At 48.0% G+C, this 15337-nt stretch overlaps 1 protein-coding gene across 1 annotated transcript in view; it reads left to right on the forward strand.

The window, feature by feature from the left end:
• otud4 (OTU deubiquitinase 4) overlaps window positions 1-15337 on the forward strand; it is a 138068-nt gene that overhangs the window by 77582 nt on the left and 45149 nt on the right. Inside the window, exons 14-15 of the mRNA XM_084334900.1 lie at window positions 2338-2470; window positions 15035-15103. Of these exons, the coding sequence (XP_084191026.1) occupies window positions 2338-2470; window positions 15035-15103 (202 nt within the window). The remainder of the gene's footprint in view (window positions 1-2337; window positions 2471-15034; window positions 15104-15337) is intronic.

Here is a 15337-nt window from a genome sequence, read left to right on the forward strand (position 1 = left end):
AAACAGGTCCACTGACGATGCGGTCTCCCAAGTACTGCACAGCACCCTCTCTCACCTGGACCGTCAGAAGGGGGGCTATGTGAGACTGTTGTTCATTGACTACAGCTCAGCGTTCAACACCATAGTCTCCACCAGACTGGTGGACAAGCTGATCGAGCTGGGTCTGAGCTCCGCTCTGAGCGCCTGGGTACTGGACTTTCTGAGTGAAAGACCCCAGGCGGTCAGGGTGGGGGGTCAGACCTCCAACACCATCACCCTGAGCATTGGGTCCCCCCAGGGCTGTGTTCTGAGCCCCCTGCTGTACTCACTATACACACACGACTGTGTGGCCAAGTTCAGCTCCAACTCCATAGTGAAGTTCGCAGACGACACGGTGGTGGTGGGGCTGATCTCGGACAACGACGAGAAGGCCTACCGGGAGGAGGTTGAGGTACTGGAACGCTGGTGCCAGGACAACAGTCTGCTCCTGAACATTGGTAAAACCAAGGAGCTGATCGTGGATTATAGGAGAGGACAGCAGGAGACACACACACCACTGATGATTAACGGGGGTACCGTGGACAGGGTGAGCAGCTTTAAGTACCTGGGGGTCCACATCTCAGAGGATCTGACATGGTCAACACACATAGACACAGTAGTAAAGAAGGCGAAGCAGCGCCTCTACCACCTGAGACACTTAAGGAAGTTCAGAGTATCGGGGAAGATACTCCAGTCCTTCTACTCAGGAGCTGTAGAGAGCATCTTGACCGGAAACATCACTGCCTGGTATGGAAACAGCACGGCACAGGACAAGAAGGCCCTACAGAGAGTGGTGCGCTCAGCCGAGTGTACCACGGGTATTGCACTACCTCCCCTGCAGGTTCTATACAACAAGAGGTGCAAATCCAGAGCCCGCAGAATAATGAAAGACCCCCACCACCCCAACAACAGCCTGTTCCAGCTGCTGAGGTCAGGCAGACGCCTGCGAACCCCAGCTACTAGGACAGAGAGGCTTAGGCTCAGCTTCTTCCCCCAGGCCATCAGAGCCTTGAACAATGAACATTGAGTGCCACAGAACACTGAACTATCCACACACAAGCACACATGAGCACACACACGACACGCACGCTGTGCACGCTCACACACTAGCAGCCACTTTAACACTTAACATGAGCGGGCACACACTCATGCCGCACACACCCACTTATGGCCAAAAGGAAAGGCCACTTTAAATTAGTATAACAACAGTAACAGTGTATTGCACTACCAAAGCTACCTAGCATGTCCTATATGCTCTGTAAATAACTATGTACAGATACCGAGATGTCACACCATGTTACCTGTTACCTGTTTATTGCACAATGTTGTTTTTATTGGATTCTATTATATATTGTACCACTGTATTGCACATCGTTGTGGGCAAGACCACCCGCATTTCATTGTATACTTGTATGCCGTGACAAATAAAACTCTTGACTTGACTTGACTTGACTTGACTTGATATATATATATTGTATTAAAAAATATGCACTCCCGAGCCGCTAGAGGTCGCCAAAGTGCCGGTGGGCAAATCGTCCTCAAGAGGGCCCACATGTGGGCCGTTGCATGCTAAGAGCTTTTTTTTTTTAAACTTTGACCAGTCAGCTGGTTCTTTTAGCGTTTTATCGCTTTTTTCATCGCATTCATACTTGGTCAAGTTCGACCGACAGAAGCAGGCTGAAAGGGTTCAGATGGGGGGGAAAGACACTCTGGGAAAGGCACGGCTGCCGTCCGGGATTCGAACGCGCTCAGCCCCAGATCCGTGACGAGCCTGGTTGTCCACGGCGCTGAAATAGCACTCGCGGTACGTGGTGAGCTACTGGAGCTCCCCGCTAAGAGCTTTTAAAGGACCAAAAAACATGGACCACTGTGCCATGTTTTTTGCAATAGGCCACTCCCATTGCCACACAAACCCCTCAGACATACACACTTGACCTCCATGCCAAATTTCAGCCTTTTGTGAGCCTGAATTTCAGCCCTTTTGTGTACTTGTTTTCAAATATAGAGTCATGCATGATCAGGCAGCTGTCTACATCTGTGACCTGATTAATCCATATATCTCCAGTAGGTCACTGAGGTCTCCTGACCAAGGCTTACTGGTTGCCCATCGCTCTTCACTTAAAACAAAAGGTGATCGTGCCTTTTGAAGTTACGGGTGCGAGGGTGGGAGGCTGGGAGGGAATTATCGCAGTATACCCACTGCAAACAACTACACTGGTTATAGCTAACTTCAACTTTTGAGCATCAACACAGCCACACCCATTCAAAGAAGATTGGCTTGTTGTGCGTGTGTTTGTGTGTGTGTGTGTGTGTGTGTAGGAAGCCTGTGAGTTCTGTGGACCAGCTTTTTGGGCTGTCGGCTCAGCAGCGTCTGGCCAGGGAAGAGGAGGAGAGGAACGTGGCTCTGGTGGAGATCAAGCTGAGAGATGAGCAAAGCTTCCCTGCTCTGGGGGTGAGTTAAACACAGTTTATCTGTTCTGTGGGTGAGTTAAACACAGTTTATCTGCTCTGGGGGTGAGTTAAACACAGTTTATCTGCTCTGGGGGTGAGTTAAACACAGTTTATCTGCTCTGGGGGTGAGTTAAACACAGTTTATCTGCTCTGGGGGTGAGTTAAACACAGTTTATCTGCTCTGGGGGTGAGTTAAACACCGTTGATCTGCTCTGGGGGTGAGTTAAACCGTTTTTCTGCTCTGGGGGTGAGTTAAACACAGTTTATCTGTTCTGTGGGTGAGTTAAACACAGTTGATCTGCTCTGGGGGTGAGTTAAACACAGTTGATCTGCTCTGGGGGTGAGTTAAACACAGTTGATCTGCTCTGGGGGTGAGTTAAACACAGTTGATCTGCTCTGGGGGTGAGTTAAACACAGTTGATCTGCTCTGGGGGTGAGTTAAACACAGTTGATCTGCTCTGGGGGTGAGTTAAACACAGTTGATCTGCTCTGTGGGTGAGTTAAACACAGTTTATCTGCTCTGGGGGTGTGTTAAACACAGTTTATCTGCTCTGTGGGTGAGTTAAACAGTTTATCTGCTCTGGGGGTGAGTTAAACACAGTTTATCTGCTATGTGGGTGAGTTACACACAGTTTATCTGCTCTGGGGGTGAGTTAAACACAGTTTATCTGTTCTGTGGGTGAGTTAAACACAGTTTATATGCTCTGGGGGTGAGTTAAACACAGTTGATCTGCTCTGTGGGTGAGTTAAACACATCTGATCTGCTCTGGGGGTGAGTTAAACACAGTTGATCTGCTATGTGGGTGAGTTAAACACAGTTTATCTGCTCTGGGGGTGAGTTAAACACAGTTTATCTGCTCTGTGGGTGAGTTAAACACAGTTTATCTGCTCTGGGGGTGAGTTAAATACAGTTTATGAATCTGCTCTGGGGGTGAGTTAAACACAGTTTATCTGTTCTGTGGGTGAGTTAAACACAGTTTATCTGCTCTGGGGGTGAGTTAAACACAGTTTATCTGCTCTGTGGGTGAGTTAAACAGTGTATCTGCTCTGTGGGTGAGTTAAACACAGTTAATCTGCTCTGGGGGTGAGTTAAACACAGTTTATCTGCTCTGGGGGTGAGTTAAACACAGTGTATCTGCTCTGGGGGTGAGTTAAACACAGTTTATCTGCTCTGGGGGTGAGTTAAACACAGTTCATCTGTTCTGTGGGTGAGTTAAACACAGTTTATCTGCTCTGGGGGTGAGTTAAACACAGTTTATCTGCTCTGTGGGTGAGTTAAACAGTTTATCTGCTCTGGGGGTGAGTTAAACACAGTTTATCTGCTATGTGGGTGAGTTAAACACAGTTTATCTGCTCTGGGGGTGAGTTAAACACAGTTTATCTGTTCTGTGGGTGAGTTAAACACAGTTTATATGCTCTGGGGGTGAGTTAAACACAGTTTATCTGCTCTGTGGGTGAGTTAAACACAGTTGATCTGCTCTGGGGGTGAGTTAAACACAGTTGATCTGCTATGTGGGTGAGTTAAACACAGTTGATCTACTCTGTGGGTGAGTTAAACACAGTTTATCTGCTCTGGGGGTGAGTTAAACACAGTTTATCTGTTCTGTGGGTGAGTTAAACACAGTTTATCTGTTCTGTGGGTGAGGTAAACACAGTTTATCTGCTCTGGGGGTGAGTTAAACACAGTTTATCTGCTCTGGGGGTGAGTTAAACAGTGTATCTGCTCTGTGGGTGAGTTAAACACAGTTTATCTGCTCTGGGGGTGAGTTAAACACAGTGTATCTGCTCTGGGGGTGAGTTAAACACAGTGTATCTGCTCTGGGGGTGAGTTAAACACAGTTTATCTGCTATGTGGGTGAGTTAAACACAGTTTATCTGCTCTGGGGGTGAGTTAAACACAGTTTATCTGCTCTGGGGGTGAGTTAAACACAGTTTATCTGCTATGTGGGTGAGTTAAACACAGTTTATCTGCTATGGGGGTGAGTTAAACACAGTTTATCTGCTATGGGGGTGAGTTAAACACAGTTGATCTGCTCTGGGGGTGAGTTAAACACAGTTGATCTGCTCTGTCGGTGAGTTAAACACAGTTTATCTGCTCTGGGGGTGAGTTAAACACAGTTTATCTGCTATGTGGGTGAGTTAAACACAGTTATATTTCGTATTGCATCGCGTCCCGCTCTGAGCCTTACGAGATACTCATATCTCCTGTGATACCTAATGTATCTCCCACGAACAAAAACACATGCACCCCACCTGTATGGGGCCCCGCCCCTTATGGTGGCCACCGCCCATATAACCATGACCCTGGTCATGAAACACCCTTCCTCTATTTTCGTCCCAGCGTGTTGGATGCGTGCACCATACGAGCTAGCGGAATGAAAAGATTAAGGAAGATTAATAATGTTGGAAGCTTACCGGAGGTTGCTGGCCCCTGGCATCTTCGACGCATGTTTTCGGCGACACGACGGGCCTGTGATGTTCCTCGTTTGATGACTGCACATCGAGGTTCAGCTGTACAAGGCTGGCTGTCGGGCCAGCTTGTACTCAGGTAGGCCCTGTGTCTTCAGGCATGGGTATTAGTGTTAGTAATGCTGGTTTGTGTTGTTAACACAACCTTGTTGTGTGTTGGCGCCAGGGGCAAGATGGTTTGGTGAACGTTCTCTGCAGGGAACGGTTTCCAAGCTGTCTTGGGCGTGCTGCTAAGACATCTAAAGCTATGCTAACATGCTATCGCTACTGCCGCATGCTATCACTACTGCTAATTGCTATGCTGTTTTAATGTCTCCGCCGTGAGATGTTGTCACTCTCCCGCCTCTTGCCCGGTTCATCAATGAAGGTCAGTCGGTAGCTGTTGTGGGGTTTTGAGTTCTATTTACCTTTTTCGGGTAAATGGGTTGACAACGGGGTAGGTCGTGGCTAGGTTCTAGCCAGGTATTACCTTGTGTTCCGGCGGGGTTTGTTGAACGGTGTTCCCATCTGGGTTGGCGTCGGGTAGTGGGGCTATGGGTCCAGCCGACATGGTAAACATGTTGCGTGTCTGTGCACAGGCAATTGTTGTCTTGGGTTCCACATTGCCTGGCGTTAGGCTGCAGTAGTATAAGGGCAGGGCCGCTTGGGAGAAATGTGAGGCCCTGTGCGTTTTTAGACGCGAGGCCCCCCATCTCCTGGGGCGGCCCTGTGTAGGGGGCTATTGTTTCATTTTGTCACTCTGCTATGAGAAGGTCTGTCTTGCTACAGCTTTCTCTCCTCTCAAACCATTCATACTGACGGTCAATCGGTATACTGGGGGAGTAGTGCGGGGGGGGGGCTTTGTTTACCTTTTTTGGTAAATGGGCTAAACTAGGGCTGGTGTTCTGTTGTGAATATTTTGAATGAAGACGGGTCTGGTCCGTCTCCCCTTAAACTTTGTGTGTATGGGTTTGCTCATTCTACAGTTTTTGTGGTTTAGCTCTTTTATTCATTTAACCTTTTCATGGTCCACACCACAGTGGAGGGTGCTGTTTGCAATCACCACTGGTGCTCCATGTTAACGTCAGTCCTTTGTTTTTGATATATTGAAACAATGCCCCGCCCGGCCGACACCATGGGTCGGCCTGGCGAGTGGCTGGTGGGCTGTTAAGGCTTGTACCGCCACGGTATGGAATTGGCAACGATTAGAACTGTGTTCGAATTGGTGTTTTTTCTATTAAAGAAATGGTGTCTGGTGGAGGGGCCTTGAGGGCCGGCCGACGTCGACACATCGCGCAAGGTTGTTGACGTTATTAGCTTTGACCCAGCCGCAAGCTATAACCGCTCAGGGTTCCCCTCTCCGCAGGGGATTTTGGTCTTCTGCTGGAGCGCGGGCGGTATTGTCCTAGGCCCTACACCGCCTCACACCGCGCAGCCAGAAGAAGAGAGAGCACGGCCTCGTCAGCGGCGATGACGGGGCCCTCGACAGGCGGCCATGTTTCCCCCGCCAGTGGTGCCCTGGTTGGAGAATCGACAGGGTATCGCGAGGCCGACAGTCTTGGCGGCCGAGGGATCGGCCATTTTGGGTGATTTCGGTGTTGGTAAACCACTCCGTCGTCATTTTGCCGCGAGCAGCCCGCTCCCCGTTCAATCCTCTCTCTGGTATCCCCAGAAGCGGGGCTCTGAGCGTTCTCCTTTGGCTGCGGGCCGCGAACCTTCATTGAAGCGTATGCGGCCCCATTCTTCGCTTCTCATGGAGACAGGGGCTGACACCCAGTTGATGGCTGAGCCTGGGTCTGTCCGTGAGAATGTTGTGCTGTCAAGCGGCTCCCACACCTTGAACTGTGTTGGTTGAGCCTGGTGTTACGTCTGTCAACTTAAGTGTTGTCAGCAGGGGGGCTCGAAACCTTTTGAGGCACACAGTGCGGGCTTCCCCGGCCTCGCCTTCGCCAGGCCAGGTATCATGTTGGTGCTCCCACTCCTGGAATATTGGCAAGTGGTCGCAGCTCACATGGTTTGGGGTGGTAGTGATATCACTGCAGGGCTACGGTGTGTAGGAACCCATGGGGGCCTTACACCTTGCATGTCCGGCTGCAGAACAACTCCTTCAGCATGTTCTGGAGGGGTGTTCAGTGGGGGGGCTTTTTTGATCGGAAGCCCCCCGTATCAGACAGGCCCTTTTCTGTCGGGGTTCCCCCTTGGGTGCGATTGCCTCGTGGGTGGTGTCAGGGTCAGGTGTTCCGACACGAAACGCGCTCCTCGCACGATTCCAGGGTTGTCTTCGCACAGCGGGGGGGACCGGGCCAACTATCTACAGTTCCTGGCGGACCTGCGCCACGTGACGGCGGGTGCGTTGGGAGTGTCGTCACATATGACTACGGCAGTACCATATGTCGAGGTAGATGGAGAGAATGGTGAGGCGGGGACTTGTGTTTACACAACCCCACCCGTTTTCAGGTTTGGTACAGACCCTGTTGTCGGGGTCTCCAGCAGGGACAGCTCTGGTCGACGAGATCCAATCTCTGTGGACGAAGCAAGCCATCGTCGTGGCGTTCTCCTCCCGGTGTTCTCTGCCCGAGAAGTCGGGAGGGAGGGGTGTAAGACCCAGGCTGGACCTGTCCCATGGGAAGGTTCAGCATTTTTTGGATCGTCTCCTACCTGTTGAACACTGTCAGGTGGGGGTCTGGTTCTCCTCCATAGACCTGTAGGATGCGTATGCGCATCCCCGATCTTCCATCCTAGGGCTTACCTACGCTTTCTTTGCAGGGTTAGCGTATGAGTACCAGAGGCTGCCGTTCGGTTTTCTCTGGCTCCCCGCATCTTCACCAAGTGCGTGGAGGCCGCACTGGGGCCTCTGCGTCATCCGGGGTTACGGAGTGTTCTGCCCTGATGACGTTCTGGTCCTTCGCGGTCAAGGTGGATCGTCAGGTCTCGTACCAGGCAGGTCTCTACCAGCCTGGGGTTGCTGTAGACTGGATGTAGAGTATTCCTCTTCCCAGTCAACGGTTGGAGGGCTATGGGCATCCATCTCGGAGCGTGTTGTCAACACGCTCGGGAGGTTCCGTCCTAGGACGGTTACGGCGCTGTCTCACGTCGCGTTTTCACCGACGCCTCCCTCGCTGGTGATGCGTCGGGCCAACGCAGTAGGGGGCAGCTGGCAAACCATGCTGCCCGGTCTGCGCTACGTTCAATGTGTTGGTGTTGAAAGCGGTCCTTCTGGTCCACAAATGGTGTTGATCAGGACGGACGATACGACGTCAGTGTCGTGTATCGACAGACAGGGAGGAGTACGCTCCCCCTGTCTGCACCAGGCGGCGGGCGGCTGGCTATGGGCGTCCTCCATCTGCGCGGCCTAAGGGCTCCCCACATCCCCGGCAGGGAGAATGTGGGTGCAGGTGTACTGTCGCGGGGCGGCCCTCATCCTGACGGGTGAGGATTGCGTCTGGACATGGCCAGGCAGGTCTGGGACCGATGCCGTGCCGCCAGGGATTCTTCCCCATACATCTGTTGGGTCAGTTGTTGGGACGGGTACGTTGAGGGGCGCAGGTTCTTGATCCTGATGGTGTTACCATCTGGAATGCGCATGCTCCCTCCACTGTCGCGCTTACGCGGGCAGATGACGTATGTTCCAAGTGTGGTGTAAGGCGGGGGGCCAGGACTCAGTCTCCTGCCCCCTGGTTGCTGTCCTTAGTTACCTCCAGTCTCTCCTTGATAGACTGTCGGCTTCGACGGTGAGGGTATATGCAGCAGCTATATCCTCCTATCATGAGGGGTTTGAGGGGATGTCTTGTTCAGCCACCCTCTTGTGAAGCGTTTCCTGCTTGGCGCTCGACGCGTTAAGCCGGTGCAACGCTCCTTGGCTCCGACTTGGGATCTTCAATTGGTCCTCGGTCGGTTGTCCTTGGCCCCGTTTGAGCCGCTCGAGCGGGCGCCGTTGGGACAGCTGTCCTTCAGGACCGCGTTCCTTCTGGCTGTCACTTCCGCTAAACGCGTAGGTGAGCTCTGTGCTCTCTCGGTACATCCAGAGTGCCTGTCTTTTCGGACCGATTGCGGTGTCACTCTGCGACCTAATCCTGCTTTCGTGCCTGAGAATATCCGGAGTTCCTTCCGCTCCCGGGATATTGTGGTTCAGGCGTTTCGTCCTCCTCCTCACACTGGTGAGTTAGATGCGGGCCTTCACCTGTCATGTCCAGTCCGTGCTTGGGGATTTACCTCAGCCGTACTCAGGATTTCAGGGTTACCGACCAGCTTTTTGTCTGTTACGGTGGGGCTCGTGCTGGTAAGGCACTGTCGGAGCAGCGCCTGTCCCATTGGTTGTGCGAGGGTGTTACCCTCTGCTACACGCTGGCTGGGCAGGATCCCCCTGGGGGCGTCAGGGCGCACTCCACTCGTGGGGTGGCTGCCTCTGCCGCTCTCCTGGGTGGGGCCTCGGTGGAGGCCATCTGTGCTGCAGCTTCATGGTCCTCCCCGGGCTCCTTTGTAAGGTTTTTCCTCATGGACATGACCGGGGGTTCTGTCTCCCAGGCGGTTCTGGGGTCTGTGGCCTTTCCTGCTTCCCGTCCTTTGGTCGGGTAGCAGGAGTGTATGGGTATGGGCCGCAGTGTGTTGAGTCACACGTGGTTCCGCCTGTACGGTGTGTTCAAGGGGTTCTGGCTCCCTCTTGTTCGCATTCAGGTGGAGTTGACTGCGCCCCCCCTTCGTTAGGAAGGATGGGGTGACAGGGCTCCCCGCACCCCTTGATGTGGGCTTACGGGTCCTCAGGGGGTACATCTGTCGGGTCTCGCGCCCGCTCTTCCCCATTATCTCGTAAGGCTCAGAGCGGGACGCGATGCAATACGAAATATAACGATAGGTTATGTAGATAACCTAGTTATATTAGTATTGGCTAAGCGTCCCGCTCTGCGCGCCCTGAGTTCCCTCTTGAGGGATCTTTTCCTGGGACGGGTTTTGGCGAGGAAGGGTGTTTCATGACCAGGGTCATGGTTATATGGGCGGTGGCCACCATAAGGGGCGGGGCCCCATACAGGTGGGGTGCATGTGTTTTTATTCGTGGGAGATACATTAGGTATCACAGGAGATATGAGTATCTCGTAAGGCTCAGAGCGGGACGCTTAGCCAATACTAATATAACTAGGTTATCTACATAACCTATCGTTTATCTGCTCTGTGGGTGAGTTAAACACAGTTTATCTGCTATGTGGGTGAGTTAAACACAGTTTATCTGCTATGTGGGTGAGTTAAACACAGATCTGCTATGTGGGTGAGTTAAACACAGTTTATCTGCTATGGGGGTGAGTTAAACACAGTTTATCTGCTCTGGGGGTGAGTTAAACACAGTTTTTCTGCTCTGGGGGTGAGTTAAACACAGTTTATCTGTTCTGTGGGTGAGTTAAACACAGTTTATCTGCTCTGGGGGTGAGTTAAACACAGTTTATCTGCTCTGGGGGTGAGTTAAACACAGTTTATCTGCTCTGGGGGTGAGTTAAACACAGTTTATCTGCTATGTGGGTGAGTTAAACACAGTTTATCTGCTATGTGGGTGAGTTAAACAGTTTATCTGTTCTGGGGGTGAGTTAAACACAGTTTATCTGCTCTGGGGGTGAGTTAAACACAGTTTATCTGCTCTGGGGGTGAGTTAAACACAGTGTATCTGCTCTGGGGGTGAGTTAAACACAGTGTATCTGCTCTGGGGGTGAGTTAAACACAGTTTATCTGCTCTGGGGGTGAGTTAAACACAGTTTATCTGCTCTGTGGGTGACTTAAACACAGTTTATCTGCTCTAGGGTGAGTTAAACACAGTTTATCTGCTCTGTGTGGTGAGTTAAACACAGTTTATCTGCTCTAGGGTGAGTTAAACACAGTTTATCTGCTCTGTGGGTGAGTTAAACAGTTTATCTGCTCTGGGGGTGAGTTAAACACAGTTTATCTGCTATGTGGGTGAGTTAAACAGTTTATCTGTTCTGGGGGTGAGTTAAACACAGTTTATCTGCTATGTGGGTGAGTTAAACACAGTTTATCTGCTCTGGGGGTGAGTTAAACACAGTCTATCTGCTATGTGGGTGAGTTAAACACAGTTTATCTGCTATGTGGGTGATTTAACCACAGTTTATCTGTTCTGGGGGTGAGTTAAACACAGTTTATCTGCTCTGTGGGTGAGTTAAACAGTTTATCTGCTCTGGGGGTGAGTTAAACACAGTTTATCTGCTCTGGGGGTGAGTTAAACACAGTTTATCTGCTCTGTGGGTGAGTTAAACACAGTTTATCTGCTCTAGGGTGAGTTAAACACAGTTTATCTGCTCTGTGTGGTGAGTTAAACACAGTTTATCTGCTCTAGGGTGAGTTAAACACAGTTTATCTGCTCTGTGGGTGAGTTAAACAGTTTATCTGCTCTGGGGGTGAGTTAAACACAGTTTATCTGCTCTGTGGGTGAGTTAAACAGTTTATCTGCTCTGGGGGTGAGTTAAACACAGTTTATCTGCTCTGTGGGTGAGTTAAACACAGTTTGTCTGCTCTGGGGTTTTTTAAATCTCCTGCGAAATAAGCTGTGACCTGTTTTGACCTGCACCTCAAAGAATCGGAATCGAGAATCGTTTAGAACAGGAATCGAAATGGAGAATCGGAATCGTTCAAATCCAAACGATGCCCAACCCTATTTATCGTACTTCTTAACGTTGCACGTTGCAGCGCATTTGCCCTCATTTGACTGACCCGCTGTTTTAGTGTCTCTAAACCAATACATCGGTTGAAAGCTAAGATGACACCCTACTTGGCCTATTACGTGCTTCCAATTCCGGGTTATAAGACCTAGGGCTGTCTTAAATACTTCGAAGCTTCGTTCGATGGGCATGGGATTCGAATATGAAAATAAAATTCGATTATTACATTTTTTTTTTTTTTTTTTTTTTAATAATCAACTCTGCCTCTCTTTGTTAACTACAACAAGCAATGCTGTTTTTTAATTTAAGATGAGGTCGGACTCGGCACGGACAGATTTGTGTTCATTGTGCTGCTTTTATAAAGCCTAAACAAATTACGGCTTACAATATTTCATGAAAGCAAAGTGTTTTGTTTGTCTAAGATTTTAAAAGGTTTCAACTTTACAGCACTGACAAAGTTGAACAAAGTGCTGTACAAGTTCTCACAACATAAAAAAATTAAAAAATATATATATATTTTTTTATTAAAAAATCTTTTTTTCGAAGCTTCAAATTAAAATCGAATCTCGCCCCCGAAGCTTCGAATTCCAAAAAAAATCGAAGGTCAGCCCTAATAAGACCAAGATAGTCTGTTTCGAAAAAGTAACCACCTCCGATTCCGCCTCCCGAGGTGACTGGACCAATCCCCTCTGACGGTAAACATGCAAATGGGCCTTGTAGAAGTGGAGCAATATTCCATTTACTTGTTAAAACACATTTGATCTACTCTGGGGTGAGGTAAAACAGTTTACCTGCTCTGGGGGTGAGTTAAAGGTCCCCTATCTTTATAAATGGCCTTTTCCAGTGGTTTGCATTGTTTTCTAGCAATGTGGGGTTGTTGTACCAACACTGACTAGATGTGAAATCTCTACCCGGTCCCGTTTCTTCAGTACAGCTGAGACAAGAACCTCCCCCACTGAACCAAGCCATTCTGAATTGACTCCGATCTGTGACGTGTAAGAATTCTGATCTGCTCTCTCTCTCTCTCTCTCTCTCTCTCTCTCTCTCTCTCTCTCGTATCTGCTAGTGCAGGTGGGTGACTGTCAATCAAAGTGCATTGCGAGTATTGGCGGAGCCCAGCCAAAAACAGCTTGGAATTTGGAAGGGCAGAAAGTGGTGCACCAAAGTACTTGATTAAAAATACAAAACAATGAATTTTATTGAAAAAGAAAACGTACAGATGTGTTCCATAGTCTCACAGGAATTGTGTAAAATTGCCCAAATAGTGAAAAATAGGGGACCTTTAAAACAGTTGAACTGCTCTGGGGCGTAAGTTAAATCACAGCTTCCCTGCTCGAGAAGCAGCAACGCCTCTTTTTTGCTAAATGATTAGGGTTGGGCATCGTTTGGATTTGAACGATTCCGGTTCCGATTCTCCATTTTGATTCCTGTTCTAAACGATTCTTTGAGGTGCAGGTAGAGTAACAGCGGTATCGCTGTTACATCACGGCCACCGCAGAGTTTAGCTGAATACCGCATCACCGCTGTTTTTTTATAATAATACTCTCAACCAAAGCAATGCAACGGAAAAATTTTGATTGACAGTCGATTCTGCCAATTACGTCACACCGCTTGCACCCGCCTCTGCTGTTACCACCAATCGGCAAGCGCGCATTCATTTTTTACTTCCTGGATGTCAGCCATTGATCAGATCTCACAACAAGGCTAATAACGTTAGCTCCCCGCCGGGACTAAAGGACGGGACTAAACGAGGCATAATGATTTTACTGCAACAAATGTTATAATAAAAGCCCTTCGTTCTATACACTTGTCTGATTGAAAACTTTATTAACAGACCGCAGAATGGGCACAACTCTGCACGCTCTGAGCAAAGGAAGGAACTGAGATATGAATTGAGTAATGCTTGCCTTGCTATGGTCGGGTAAATACACTGATGTTATTGAACGTGTAACTATTAGTGCTGTCAGGCGATTAAAAAAATTAATCTAATTAATTACAGGATTTGTAATTAATTAATCTAATTAATCGCATTTTAATCGCATAACCATTTTATGCCTGATATTCTATAATCATATTTCAAATTGCATGTGTCCAGATGGCAGAATTCAGTACTGTATCTACAAAACCTTCTGTTTAATCATCTTCCATCTATTAATTTGCTTAGATTTTTCAGGTCTGGTCAATTTGAGCATGGTGTTATTCACAGTCAAAGATAAAAAAAAAATGTATTGATATTCTCATTTGGTTCATTACAATTGACTCAAAATAAAATGTTCGTTCAATCAATCACCGCGCAGATTGATTGATTGATTGAATGAAAATGTTATTAACAGATTGCAGAATGGGTACAATACAGTACGGCTCAATACACACAATTGTTAAGGGGATGCAGACCAGAGAAAGACTTTCGTCTTGTTTACATCAGGGTCCCCCATTTTCAATTCATAATGAATTGTAAGTAAGGGTGCAACTTGCACCGTGCAATCCATTCTTTGTGGATCTAGCCCACAGTATTTCTGACACTGGGAATACATTCCCTGAGATTCATAGATGTCCCTAGAATCAGATACCAAGAACATGCAAATGGACCATATTAAAAAAAAGTCTGTAAATGTGTATTCTACATTCTTATGGAATGAATGAGATACAAACAAAAATTATAAAATAAAAATTATAAAAAAAAAAAAAAATTGTAATTAATTTTTAGTTTTCATAACGCGATAATTTGCTGTGTAATTAATTAATCTAATTAACGCGATAAACTGACAGCCCTAGTAACTATATAACGTTAATGCCACAAAACGAATGCCTTTGTTAATCATAAGTAGTAACTTTATAATAATAATAATAAGAAAGGGTCGGGGGGGGGGGGGGTAACCGCCGGGCGCTACCACCCCTGCCCGCGACACCGAGTGAACGGCGCACGACCAGAGGGGAGGCTTCGAATCCGTGTTTCACTTTCAATAACGAATGCGTGCTTGCCGAATCCCAAACAATATTCATGCTGCAAAGTCATCCTCTAAAGATAGACATTTAGACTAGAGGCAGGCTATATGCTATAAAGAGTAGACTACTACTTTTTGTGGTAACCGCAGCGGTAGGAAATATTTCGCAAATTTGTGCTGTAAGGAAAAAATCAATACCACGGCAGCCCTAGGTGCAGGTCAAAACAGGTCACAGCTTATTTCGCAGGATTTTTCATACTATTCACATTGTCAGTTGACTTGATACAGTTTAATTTGGTTGCTGTACTGTAACTAGGGTATTAATTAACAAAGTAAAAAAAAAAGATTAGAATCGAAATTAAGAATCGAAATGCAACTTCCGGTTCCAGAACCGGAAGTTAGGAACCGGTTCCTATTAGAACCGGTTCTCGGTGCCCAACCCTATAAATGATGATCCCTTCACCTACATTTTGAAAAGCAAGCTGCTCATATGTTAATCAGTGAATCTCTCATCAGACTCAGACTGTGGTCCAGGCGGATGGAGGGAAGAAGAAAGAGAGAGGGTCTCTGAAGAACAGGAGTGCTGTGAGTAATGGACACGTCCAAAAACTCTCCAACCTACTGACAAGTCAATGACAATAGTCTGCATTTAAAACCACCATCCGTTTGGATTTTGGATTTTTTTTCAAGTGAATAAATCTAAAACCTGGTAATATAATGTGTCAACAGGACAGCAGTCCTTACTCTGAATACAAGATAATTATCCAGACTACATACTATATTGTATGATTTATCCATGCTACATACTATAATTATATG

Source organism: Notolepis coatsorum, assembly GCF_963971535.1.
Source record: "Notolepis coatsorum genome assembly, chromosome: 1".
Taxonomy (NCBI): domain Eukaryota; kingdom Metazoa; phylum Chordata; class Actinopteri; order Aulopiformes; family Paralepididae; genus Notolepis; species Notolepis coatsorum.